Below are 13,843 nucleotides of genomic sequence, written 5' to 3' on the forward strand. Positions count from 1 at the left end.
CCCACCCACACACTTTCACACACATACACACCCACACACAAACACACACACACACACCCAAACACACACATTCACATAACCAACCTCCCCCCCCCCCCCACCCCCACCCACTCACTGAGAAGCTGTGCGATGATGAAGAGAGACTGTCCCCACAGAAAGACGCCAGCGGTGGTCCCCTCAGGGGAGGCTACCTTGGTCTGACTGCCCGGGTTGGCTCGCTCCTGCTCCACACACTCCCTGGGAACGTAGTAATACTTGGGCACCAGCTGGCCTGAAATGGAAGCGTGTTCAAAGGCATTACAAATATATCTCACTCTTGTCCACATAACACTATTCCCTGGTCTAACTTTGCTGGGCACCAGCTGGCCTGAAATGGAAGCGTGTTCAAAGGCATTACAAATATATCTCACTCTTGTCCACATAACACTATTCCCTGGTCTAACTTTACTGTGGATTAGTCAGCAAGGCAAATAAACTGTTGAATACACAAATATTTGCTGATGTACAAGAATATCTCATTTCAACTGATTTCTTCTGACAAAATGACACTTAACATGATGGTATCAACACAACAAAATGACACTCAACATGAGTGTATCAACACAACAAAATGACACTCAACATGATGGTATCAACACAACAAAATGACACTCAACATGATTGTATCAACACAACAAAATGACACTCAACATGATGGTATCAACACAACAAAATGACACTGAACATGATTGTATCAACACAACAAAATGACACTGAACATGATTGTATCAACACAACAAAATGACACTCAACATGATTGTATCAACACAACAAAATGACACTCAACATGATTGTATCAACACAACAAAATGACACTCAACATGATTGTATCAACACAACAAAATGACACTCAACATGATTGTATCAACACAACAAAATGACACTCAACATGATTGTATCAACACAACAAAATGACACTCAACATGATGGTATCAACACAACAAAATGACACTCAACATGATTGTATCAACACAACAAAATGACACTGAACATGATTGTATCAACACAACAAAATGACACTCAACATGATTGTATCAACACAACAAAATGACACTCAACATGATTGTATCAACACAACAAAATGACACTCAACATGATTGTATCAACACAACAAAATGACACTCAACATGATTGTATCAACACAACAAAATGACACTCAACATGATGGTATCAACACAACAAAATGACACTCAACATGATTGTATCAACACAACAAAATGACACTCAACATGATGGTATCAACACAACAAAATGACACTCAACATGATGGTATCAACACAACAAAATGACACTCAACATGGTTGTATCAACACAACACAAGAAGGGCAAAGCCCATACGACTCACATGCTTGACCTTGACCTTTACATGACCTTGACCTTCAGCTAAACCTAGCAATGACATCATACACTAAGAACTGCTTTACACATGTTTCCTACCAAAATACATGTGACCTTGACCCAAGGTCAAGGTCATCCAAGGTCATGCAACACAAAGCTGTTAATTCAAGACATAGGAAGTACAATGGTGCTTATTGGCTCTTTCTACCATGAGATATGGTCACTTTTAGTGGTTCACTACCTTATTTTGGTCACATTTCATAAGGGTCAAAGTGACCTTGACCTTGATCATATGTGACCAAATGTGTCTCATGATGAAAGAATAACATGTGCCCCACATAATTTTTAAGTTTGAAACAGTTATCTTCCATAGTTCAGGGTCAAGGTCACTTCAAAATATGTATACAATCCAACTTTGAAGAGCTCCTGTGACCTTGACCTTGAAGCAAGGTAAACCAAACTGGTATCAAAAGATGGGGCTTACTTTGCCCTATATATCATATATAGGTGAGGTATTACATCTCAAAAACTTCAGAGAAAATGGGAACAAGAAGAAAAAGCCCATACGACTCACATGCTTGACCTTGACCTTTACAAGGTCAAGGTCATCCAAGGTCATGCAACACAAAGCTGTTAATTCAAGACATAGGAAGTACAATGGTGCTTATTGGCTCTTTCTACCATGAGATATGGTCACTTTTAGTAGTTCACTACCTTATTTTGGTCACATTTCATAAGGGTCAAAGTGACCTTGACCTTGATCATATGTGACCAAATGTGTCTCATGATGAAAGCATAACATGTGCCCCACATAATTTTTAAGTTTGAAACAGTTATCTTCCATAGTTCAGGGTCAAGGTCACTTCAAAATATGTATACAATCCAACTTTGAAGAGCTCCTGTGACCTTGACCTTGAAGCAAGGTAAACCAAACTGGTATCAAAAGAAGGGGCTTACTTTGCCCTATATATCATATATAGGTGAGGTATTCAATCTCAAAAACTTCAGAGAAAATAGGAAAAATGTGAAAAATAGCTGTTTTTTAGACAACATTTATGGCCCCTGCGACCTTGACCTTGAAGCAAGGTCAAGATGCTATGTATGTTTTTTGGGGCCTTGTCATCATACACCATCTTGCCAAATTTGGTACTGATAGACTGAATAGTGTCCAAGAAATATCCAACGTTAAAGTTTTCCGGACGGACGGACGACTCGGGTGAGTACATAGACTCACTTTTGCTTCGCATGTGAGTCAAAAATGACACTGAACATGATGGTATCAACACAACAAGATGACACTCAACATGATGGTATCAACACAACAAAATGACACTCAACATGATTGTATCAACACAACAAAATGACACTCAACATGATGGTATCAACACAACAAAATGACAGTCAACATGATCGTATCAACACAACAAAATGACACTCAACATGATTGTATCAACACAACAAAATGACACTCAACATGATGGTATCAACACAACAAAATGACACTCAACATGATTGTATCAACACAACAAAATGACACTGAACATGATGGTATCAACACAACAAATTGACACTGAACATGATGGTATCAACACAAAAAATGACACTCAACATGAGTGTATCAACACAACAAAATGACACTCAACATGATTGTATCAACACAACAAAATGACACTGAACATGATTGTATCAACACAATAAAATGACACTGAACATGATTGTATCAACACAACAAAATGACACTCAACATGATGGTATCAACACAACAAAATGACACTCAACATGATGGTATCAACAAAACACAAGAGGCGAAGCCTTCAAGGCTCACGTAAGAAATCGACAAACAGTAACACAAACTCAATCACTCCGTCACACATACACACACACACACACACACACACACACACACACACACACACACACACACACACACACACACACACACACACACACACACACACACACACACACACACAGTAAGCATAGGTGAAACTGTGCAAGAAAGCGAGACCCTGGATCTGCCAAGTAGTCTCGGCCCGCTCACAATAACAATGACCGAGACTTTCAGTAATTCCTTTGCGTGACGTCTAACCCTCTTACGTCATAATGTGACGTCTTCAAATAGTTTCTATCACACACGTCGAACACTTTTGACCGAGACTGACGTAATCCATAGACTCGGAAATGTTAAAGTTTCTATCACAGACATACACACGCACGCACGCACGCACATACGCACATACGCACATACGCACGCACGCACAGACAGACAAAGTTACGATCGCATAGGCTACACTTACGTGAGCCAAAAATGACACTGAACATGATTGTATCAACACAACAAAATGACACTGAACATGATTGTATCAACACAACAAAATGACACTGAACATGATGGTATCAACACAACAAAATGACACTCAACATGATTGTATCAACACAACAAAATGACACTGAACATGATGGTATCAACACAACAAAATGACACTCAACATGATTGTATCAACACAACAAAATGACACTCAACATGATTGTATCAACACAACAAAATGACACTCAACATGATGGTATCAACACAACAAAATGACACTCAACATGATGGTATCAACACAACAAAATGACACTCAACATGATGGTATCAACACAACAAAATGACACTGAACATGATTGTATCAACACAACAAAATGACACTCAACATGATGGTATCAACACAACAAAATGACACTCAACATGGTTGTATCAACACAACAAAATGACACTCAACATGATTGTATCAACACAACAAAATGACACTCAACATGATGGTATCAACACAACAAAATGACACTCAACATGATGGTATCAACACAACAAAATGACACTGAACATGATTGTATCAACACAACAAAATGACACTGAACATGATGGTATCAACACAACAAAATGACACTCAACATGATGGTATCAACACAACAAAATGACACTCAACATGATTGTATCAACACAACAAAATGACACTCAACATGATTGTATCAACACAACAAAATGACACTCAACATGATGGTATCAACACAACAAAATGACACTCAACATGATTGTATCAACACAACAAAATGACACTGAACATGATGGTATCAACACAACAAAATGACATTCAACATGATTGTATCAACACAACAAAATGACACTCAACATGATTGTATCAACACAACAAAATGACACTGAACATGATTGTATCAACACAACAAAATGACACTCAACATGATGGTATCAACACAACAAAATGACACTCAACATGATGGTATCAACACAACAAAATGACACTCAACATGATGGTATCAACACAACAAAAAGACACTGAACATGATTGTATCAACACAACAAAATGACACTCAACATGATGGTATCAACACAACAAAATGACAGTCAACATGATGGTATCAACACAACAAAATGACACTGAACATGATGGTATCAACACAACAAAAAGACACTCAACATGATGGTATCAACACAACAAAATGACACTCAACATGATGGTATCAACACAACAAAATGACACTCAACATGATTGTATCAACACAACAAAATGACACTCAACATGATGGTATCAACACAACAAAATGACACTCAACATGATGGTATCAACACAACAAAATGACACTAAACATGATGGTATCAACACAACAAAATGACACTCAACATGATGGTATCAACACAACAAAATGACACTGAACATGATGGTATCAACACAACAAAATGACACTCAACATGATGGTATCAACACAACAAAATGACACTCAACATGGTGGTATCAACACAACAAAATGACACTCAACATGATTGTATCAACACAACAAAATGACACTCAACATGATGGTATCAACACAACAAAATGACACTCAACATGATTGTATCAACACAACAAAATGACACTGAACATGATGGTATCAACACAACAAAATGACACTCAACATGATGGTATCAACACAACAAAATGACACTCAACATGGTGGTATCAACACAACAAAATGACACTCAACATGATGGTATCAACACAACAAAATGACACTCAACATGATGGTATCAACACAACAAAATGACACTCAACATGATGGTATCAACACAACAAAATGACACTCAACATGGTTGTATCAACACAACAAAATGACACTCAACATGATGGTATCAACACAACAAAATGACACTCAACATGATTGTATTAACACAACCAAAATGAATAAACCTTTTTGAAACGCAAATCAAATTTGCAAAATAAATAGCAGTGTGGGGGGTGTAGTGGTGGTGGTGATACTACAAGAACCTATTTAGACATGAAGAATGAACTGCCAATCGAGCCACGAGACTGATGGAACTCACCGTCATCAGAACTGAACAGCAGACTCTGCAGCTCCTCCATGTACTGCGCCTTCTCTACCTTGTCTCTGCGGAAATGGCCTGCAACACATAGAGGTATAGATCGATGTCTGCAACACATAGAGGTATAGATGTCTGCAACACATAGAGGTATAGATGTCTGCAACACATAGAGGTATAGATGTCTGCAACACATAGCCCATAGAGGTATAGATGTCTGCAACACAGAGGTATAGATGTCTGCAACACATAGAGGTATAGATGTCTGCAACAAATAGAGGTATAGATGTCCGCAACACAGAGAGGTATAGATGTCCTCAACACAGAGAGGTATAGATGTCCTCAACACAGAGAGGTATAGATGTCCTCTACACATAGAGGTATAGATGTCCGCAACACATAGAGGTATAGATGTCAGCAACACAGAGAGGTATAGATGTCCTCTACACATAGAGGTATAGATGTCCGCAACACAGAGAGGTATAGATGTCCGCAACACATAGAGGTATAGATGTCCTCTACACATAGAGGTATAGATGTCTGCAACACATAGAGGTATAGATGTCAGCAACAAATAGAGGTATAGATGTCCGCAACACAGAGAGGTATAGATGTCCTCAACACATAGAGGTATATATGTCCTCTACACATAGAGGTATAGATGTCTGCAACACAGAGAGGTATAGATGTCCTCTACACATAGAGGTATAGATGTCCGCAACACATAGAGGTATAGATGTCTGCAACAACCACAGCAGTGTCAAACAGGGATTCATATAGAGGCAAGCCACACTCACACACGCACACATGCACACGCGCACACAGACACACGCACGCACAAGCACGCATGCACAAACACAAAAAGTGTGCTTATAGTTTTACTGTATGTATATTGTACAGCAACTTTTACTGTATGTATATTGTACAGCAACGTTTACTCAGCACATCATGATTAAATGGTGATACTTACAGTCAATGATCATGTAGATGAGGAACATCGGCCATTCACATTCAATGTTGTCAAAGTTCTGGAATAAAACGAGTATGATATCAAAACATCTGAGGCTATAAACACACGCCAGCTTTACTCCAGTAAATCCAGTGCAATATGTAGAGGTTACACGCCAGGTTTACTCCAGTAAATCCAGTGCAATATGTAGAGGTAACACGCCAGGTTTACTCCAGTAAATCCAGTGCAATATGTAGAGGTAACATGCCAGCTTTACTCCAGTAAATCCAGTGCAATATGTAGAGGTTACATGCCGAGTCTCAGTGATTTTGTCTCAGTTCACGGTCATGAAAAAGCTCGCTGAAGCTCGCATTTTTCATGATCCGCTAACTTCGACCATTATTTTTAATAATCACTGAGACGAGGTGTGTAACCTCTTTATTCCTCCTTTCTTCAGTTATTCAAAGAAAAGAGGAGTTTTTGTGCAAAAGTTTGATCGAATCCTATTCACTCAACCAGTCAACCTGCACAGGCGATTGAATAATGCGCGGTTGTATAGTTCCGTGCAAATCATTCCATTCTGTTAACTCCCTGTTTTGGATTAAAATCAAGAGAACAGATATGTTGTTATTCTGCTGTGGCGGTAAAGGCAGATATTGTGTGTTCTGTTCATGTTTTGGTATCGCTTAGGATAATGTTCTTTCGTCAAATGGGACTAGCAGACGAACTTTTGCACCCGTGTTCCAACGTTAAAAACTGTATGAAGTTCAGTTTTCTGGGGAAAATAGTGTATGAAACCGCTTTATGTTCTTTAAATTGATGAGATGTGTGCATTTGGTTGCGTGTGATCTGTTTATAAAATGAAATATTGTTGAAAACTGACCGTCGGATTGCAATCTGTTGTCGAAGAAACTGAGTGAAAAGAAATTTGAAAGGGGAACTACTCTTGTCGCTAGACAAAGTATGAGAGTTACTTGCCTTGGGAATTTGCTTGTGTTGAACGTTTGTGCACGGCAGATCTAGATTCAGAAAACAACCGAACTCATGGATTTTACATGGAGATTCATGTGTTCAAGCCTGTAGTTGTTAATTTAAATGCGGTATGTTTGTATTGTTTGCTCCAGAGATGTATACTTCGTACATTCGAGCGTTCGGAACTTTTCAGTCGCAAAAGTAGTACCGAAACAGAACAGCTTCTCAACCCATTGCACTATCGAGGATTCAGGCTGTTGCTGGCTCGTTATTTGTTTGGTTGCTGGGTCATTATCGAAAAATAACTAGCTCTACAAGTTTACAGAGGTAAAGAAGCAGAGGGGGGAATAAGTTATTTTTTGTGTTAGAAAGCTGTCTGGACACTTGAACTGGAAGAGCATCTTTGAGCATCACAAAACAACACATGGAAGAGGCTAAATATCTCCCCACCAACATTCAGCAAAATCCTAGCAAACTCATCACTTCAACAGAACAACACATGGAAGAGGCTAAATATCTCCCCACCAACATTCAGCAAAATCATAGCAAACTCATCACTTCAACAGAACAACAAAATTCCTCATACACCCGTACCAGCAATATGAGGACCCTCTGATGAGAACACTTCCCATGAAAGCATTCTGTTGTCCCTTTTCTATTATCATGACCACAGTATACCTGTCATGACAGGCCACCTTCAATGTAGGAACACTGTGGGCTGGTCCCACTGTACCAAACTATACCTGTCATGACAGGCCACCTGCAATGTAGGGACACTGTGGGCTGGTCCCACTGTACCAAACTATACCTGTCATGACAGGCCACCTGCAATGTAGGGACACTTTTGGCTCGTTCCTAGTGTGTCCGTTTATGGCAGGTAGCAGTGTACAAACACCAAACAACATTTATTTATTTATTAATTTACGAGGATTTATATCGCGCACATAATTATCTCACCACACAAGGCGACTCAAGGCGCATGTTACCTATTAGAGCACTCCCTGCAATGTACTGCCCCCGGCGTGAGCGGACACCTGACATGTACGGACACATTTGCTCGGCACGGAGTGTTTTCCTTCTATATTTGCCCCCCCTTAAACGGACACCTGCAAAACGTGGACGCGGACACTCATTTTCGGTCCCAACAGCAGGTCATACCTCCAATGTATGGACAGACCATCGTCAAATTTTCACCACAACAAAATCGATAACAGAGCAGTCCGGCTCTTGGTACAAAGATCACAGCCGCAATGGCGTGATGACAGTCACTGATAACTTCAGTGCACGTGTACCCATCAGGAGGGGGGGTAGTTTTGGTCAGAAGTGAAGTACATGTGAAGATGCCAACATGAAACTGCACTGTGCTCTTTATTCTTGTCTGTTGGACGTAAACAACAGAAACCGATGAAGGTCCTGAGCGAAAGAGAGTGAAAAACCGGCCACAGTTCTCAGCATCGTGTGTCTGTGTGTAACCTCTTTCATTGACAAGATACTCTTGTTTCCCCTCAGCCTTGACCAGTGAGTCGGTTGCCTAATCTGTGAACCCTTCAGTTGTCTTGCTTTGTCAAAAGTTACGACACAGTCAACGGGTTTTGCTCTGAGTGAACAGTGCAGCTGGCCTCTCTGGCCACAGCCCCAAACAGTACATGGTTGGAGGGAGTGAGAGAGAGGGAGTGAGAGAGAGGGAGGGTGGGGGGGTGTGGAGGGGTAGCTGGCTAAACTCTGAGGGGTGTCCGGTGTCACTGCATGTCAGCAGGAAGAGCATTGGAGAGAAATAGAGAGGTGTACTCTTCCACACAATTTCCAAGCATCAGTTGTCACGGCTTGGGGTAGGCATTAGTGAGGGAGAGTGGGAGCTGTTTTATGTACAGTGTATTTCCGACTGAAGAGTGAAAAGTCACTGCCATGCCACATGACCGGCACGCAGTCAATAAAGCCAGACAAGAAGAAAATAAATTACATGATTATGACATGCAGCTCTATCTGCTGCTATTTATTCAAACTGGTTTTCAAGCTTATTCTTGCAAAGCATCTGCACACGCTCCTCTGTGCTGTGTTTGTGTGGCTGCTTTCGTATGTCAGTGCATGGTGAGTGTGTTCACTGCCTTGAGGATTTATTTTATCTCTTCTTTTCAACACTTTTCATACAAATCATTTTTACAGAACGTTTAAAGAAGTATTAGGAGTTTATTGTTATTGTTTAGTAGCCACAAGAAGTGATTAGCATAGACTCAATCCTGTTGTTTGTGTGTCTCTGTGTGAGTGTTTGGGGGAGGGGGTGGTGTGGTCACCCCTCCCGTGACCGGACACCTGCAATGTACGGACAGTTTTGCTATGGCCCAAGGGAGTCCGTTCATGAGAGGGACTGCTGTAATGCCGTGTGAGATGGATTTTTTTACACAATATATCACGCATTCACATCGGCCAGTAGATCAACAGCCTATAGGCGCTGCATCCACCTTTCACGGCCTATTATTCCAGGTCACACGGGTATTTTGGTGGACATTTTTATCTTGCCTTGACTTCAGCAGACAGGTAGCAGTGTACAAACACCAAACAACATGTCAGTCTTGCCTTGACTACAACAGACAGGTAGCAGTGTACAAACACCAAACAACATGTCAGACTTGCCTTGACTTCAGCAGACAGGTAGCACTGTACAAACACCAAACAACATGTCAGACTTGCCTTGACTACAGCAGACAGGTAGCACTGTACAAACACCAAACAACATGTCAGACTTGCCTTGACTTCAGCAGACAGGTAGCAGTGTACAAACACCAAACAACATGTCAGTCTTGCCTTGACTTCAGCAGACAGGTAGCAGTGTACAAACACCAAACAACATATCAGTCTTGCCTTGACTTCAGCAGACAGGTAGCAGTGTACAAACACCAAACAACAAACACCAAACAACATGTCAGACTTGCCTTGACTTCAGCAGACAGGTAGCAGTGTACAAACACCAAACAACATGTCAGACTTGCCTTGACTTCAGCAGACAGGTAGCAATGTACAAACACCAAACAACATGTCAGACTTGCCTTGACTTCAGCAGACAGGTAGCAGTGTACAAACACCAAACAACCAAACAACATGTCAGACTTGCCTTGACTTCAGCAGACAGGTAGCAGTGTACAAACACCAAACAACATGTCAGACTTGCCTTGACTTCAGCAGACAGGTAGCAGTGTACAAACACCAAACAACAAACACCAAACAACATGTCAGACTTGCCTTGACTACAGCAGACAGGTAGCAGTGTACAAACACCAAACAACAAACACCAAACAACATGTCAGTCTTGCCTTGACTACAGCAGACAGGTAGCAGTGTACAAACACCAAACAACATGTCAGTCTTGCCTTGACTTCAGCAGACAGGTAGCACTGTACAAACACCAAACAACATGTCAGACTTGCCTTGACTACAGCAGACAGGTAGCAGTGTACAAACACCAAACAACATGTCAGACTTGCCTTGACTACAGCAGACAGGTAGCAGTGTACAAACACCAAACAACAAACACCAAACAACATGTCAGACTTGCCTTGACTACAGCAGACAGGTAGCAGTGTACAAACACCAAACAACATGTCAGACTTGCCTTGACTACAGCAGACAGGTAGCAGTGTACAAACACCAAACAACATGTCAGACTTGCCTTGACTACAGCAGACAGGTAGCAGTGTACAAACACCAAACAACATGTCAGACTTGCCTTGACTTCAGCAGACAGGTAGCAGTGTACAAACACCAAACAACATGTCAGACTTGCCTTGACTTCAGCGGGCCGGTAGTACTTTCTGGCCTTGTCCTCCATAATGGTCTTGTATCCATCCCGCAAGAAACGTTTGATGCCAAACCTGCCCTTGAGACGCCGCATGACCTTGCCCATGGCGCGGTACTTGATGGGGTTCTCGTGGATAGCGAAGGCCGGCCAGCACAGTGTCGGCAGCAGAGAGGCGTCAGTGTTCTGTGGACAGACAGGTTGCATTCTGGGAAAGGCCAAGATTAGGAATAAGTTCCAGCTCAAAGCCACACTAATAGCGCTGAACCTGTTACTTGTTACCAACCCAATTCATGCCACACTGATAGCTATGAACTTGTTACCAACCCAGCTCAAAGCCACACTGATAGCTATGAACTTGTTACCAACCCAACTCAAAGCCTCATTGATAGCTATGAACTTGTTACCAACCCAGCTCAAAGCCACACTGATAGCTATGAACTTGTTACCAACCCAGCTCAAAGCCACACTGATAGCTATGAACTTGTTACCAACCCAGCTCAAAGCCACACTGATAGCTATGAACTTGTTACCAACCCAATTCAAGGCCACACTGATAGCTATGAACTTGTTACCAACCCAGCTCAAAGCCACACTGATAGCTATAAACTTGTTACCAACCCAATTCAAGGCCACACTGATAGCTATCAACTTGTTACCAACCCAGATCAAAGCCTCATTGATAGCTATGAACTTGTTACCAACCCAACTCAAAGCCACACTGATAGCTATGAACTTGTTACCAACCCAGCTCAAAGCCACACTGATAGCTATGAACTTGTTAACAACCCAATTCAAAGCCACACTGGTAGCTATCAATTTGTTACCAACCCAGATCAAAGCCTCACTGACAGTTATGAAGTTGATACCAAACCCGCGCTACTGACTGAGCTACAGACCGAGCCTTCCCCGTGTTAGAGGCTGCTGTGGGTGAATTCATCACAAATGTAATCAACCGTGACTTCTGAATCTCCAATGGTAACATACCTATACATATAAACAAAGAAATCTCACACAGAAACACACTTACTTTGGAGCTGGACTCGCGGGGCACCGGCACGGTTGGCCTAGTGGTAAGGCGTCCGCCCCGTGATCGGGAGGTCGTGGGTTCGAACCCCGGCCGGGTCATACCTAAGATTTTAAAATTGGCAACCTAGTGGCTGCTCCGCCTGGCATCTGGCATTATGGGGTTCGTGCTAGGACTGGTTGGTCCGGTGTCAGAATAATGTGACTGGGTAAGACATGAAGCCTGTGCTGCGACTTCTGTCTTGTGTGTGGCGCACATTATATGTCAAAGCAGCACCGCCCTGATATGGCCCTTCGTGGTCGGCTGGGCGTTAAGCAAACATACAAACAAAACAAACTCGTGGGGCAAGATGGACTCACACAGAAACACACTTACTTTGGAGCTAGACTCGCGGGGCAAGATGGACTCACACAGAAACACACTTACTTTGGAGCTGGACTCGCGAGGCAAGATGGACTCACACAGAAACACACTTACTTTGGAGCTGGACTCGCGAGGCAAGATGGACTCACACAGAAACACACTTACTTTGGAGCTGGACTCGCGAGGCAAGACGGACTCACACAGAAACACACTTACTTTGGAGCTAGACTTGCGGGGCAAGATGGACTCACACAGAAACACACTTACTTTGGAGCTGGACTTGCGGGGCAAGATGGACTCACACAGAAACACACTTACTTTGGAGCTGGACTCGCGGGGCAAGATGGACTCACACAGAAACACACTTACTTTGGAGCTGGACTCGGGAGGCAAGACGGACTCACACAGAAACACACTTACTTTGGAGCTGGACTCGCGAGGCAAGATGGACTCACACAGAAACACACTTACTTTGGAGCTGGACTCGCGAGGCAAGATGGACTCACACAGAAACACACTTACTTTGGAGCTGGACTCGCGAGGCAAGATGGACTCACACAGAAACACACTTACTTTGGAGCTGGACTCGCGAGGCAAGATGGACTCACACAGAAACACACTTACTTTGGAGCTAGACTCGCGGGGCAAGATGGACTCACACAGAAACACACTTACTTTGGAGCTGGACTCGCGAGGCAAGACGGACTCACACAGAAACACACTTACTTTGGAGCTAGACTTGCGGGGCAAGATGGACTCACACAGAAACACACTTACTTTGGAGCTGGACTCGCGGGGCAAGATGGACTCACACAGAAACACACTTACTTTGGAGCTGGACTCGCGAGGCAAGACGGACTCACACAGAAACACACTTACTTTGGAGCTGGACTCGCGAGGCAAGATGGACTCACACAGAAACACACTTACTTTGGAGCTGGACTCGCGGGGCAAGATGGACTCACACAGAAACACACTTACTTTGGAGCTGGACTCGCGGGGCAAGGTGGA

At 42.4% G+C, this 13,843-nt stretch overlaps 1 protein-coding gene across 5 annotated transcripts in view; it reads right to left on the reverse strand.

The window, feature by feature from the left end:
- The window catches only part of LOC138959055 (phosphorylase b kinase regulatory subunit beta-like), a 123,702-nt gene that overhangs the window by 93,795 nt on the left and 16,064 nt on the right, over positions 1-13,843 (reverse strand). For all 5 annotated transcript variants that reach the window (XM_070330417.1, XM_070330427.1, XM_070330419.1 and 2 more), the window contains 4 exons: positions 11,431-11,628; positions 6,702-6,759; positions 5,735-5,812; positions 116-271 (listed from right to left, as the gene is read on the reverse strand). In XM_070330417.1, the coding sequence (XP_070186518.1) occupies positions 116-271; positions 5,735-5,812; positions 6,702-6,759; positions 11,431-11,628 (490 nt within the window). The remainder of the gene's footprint in view (positions 1-115; positions 272-5,734; positions 5,813-6,701; positions 6,760-11,430; positions 11,629-13,843) is intronic.

The sequence above is a fragment of the Littorina saxatilis genome, linkage group LG1, assembly GCF_037325665.1.
Source record: "Littorina saxatilis isolate snail1 linkage group LG1, US_GU_Lsax_2.0, whole genome shotgun sequence".
In the NCBI taxonomy this organism is placed as follows: domain Eukaryota; kingdom Metazoa; phylum Mollusca; class Gastropoda; order Littorinimorpha; family Littorinidae; genus Littorina; species Littorina saxatilis.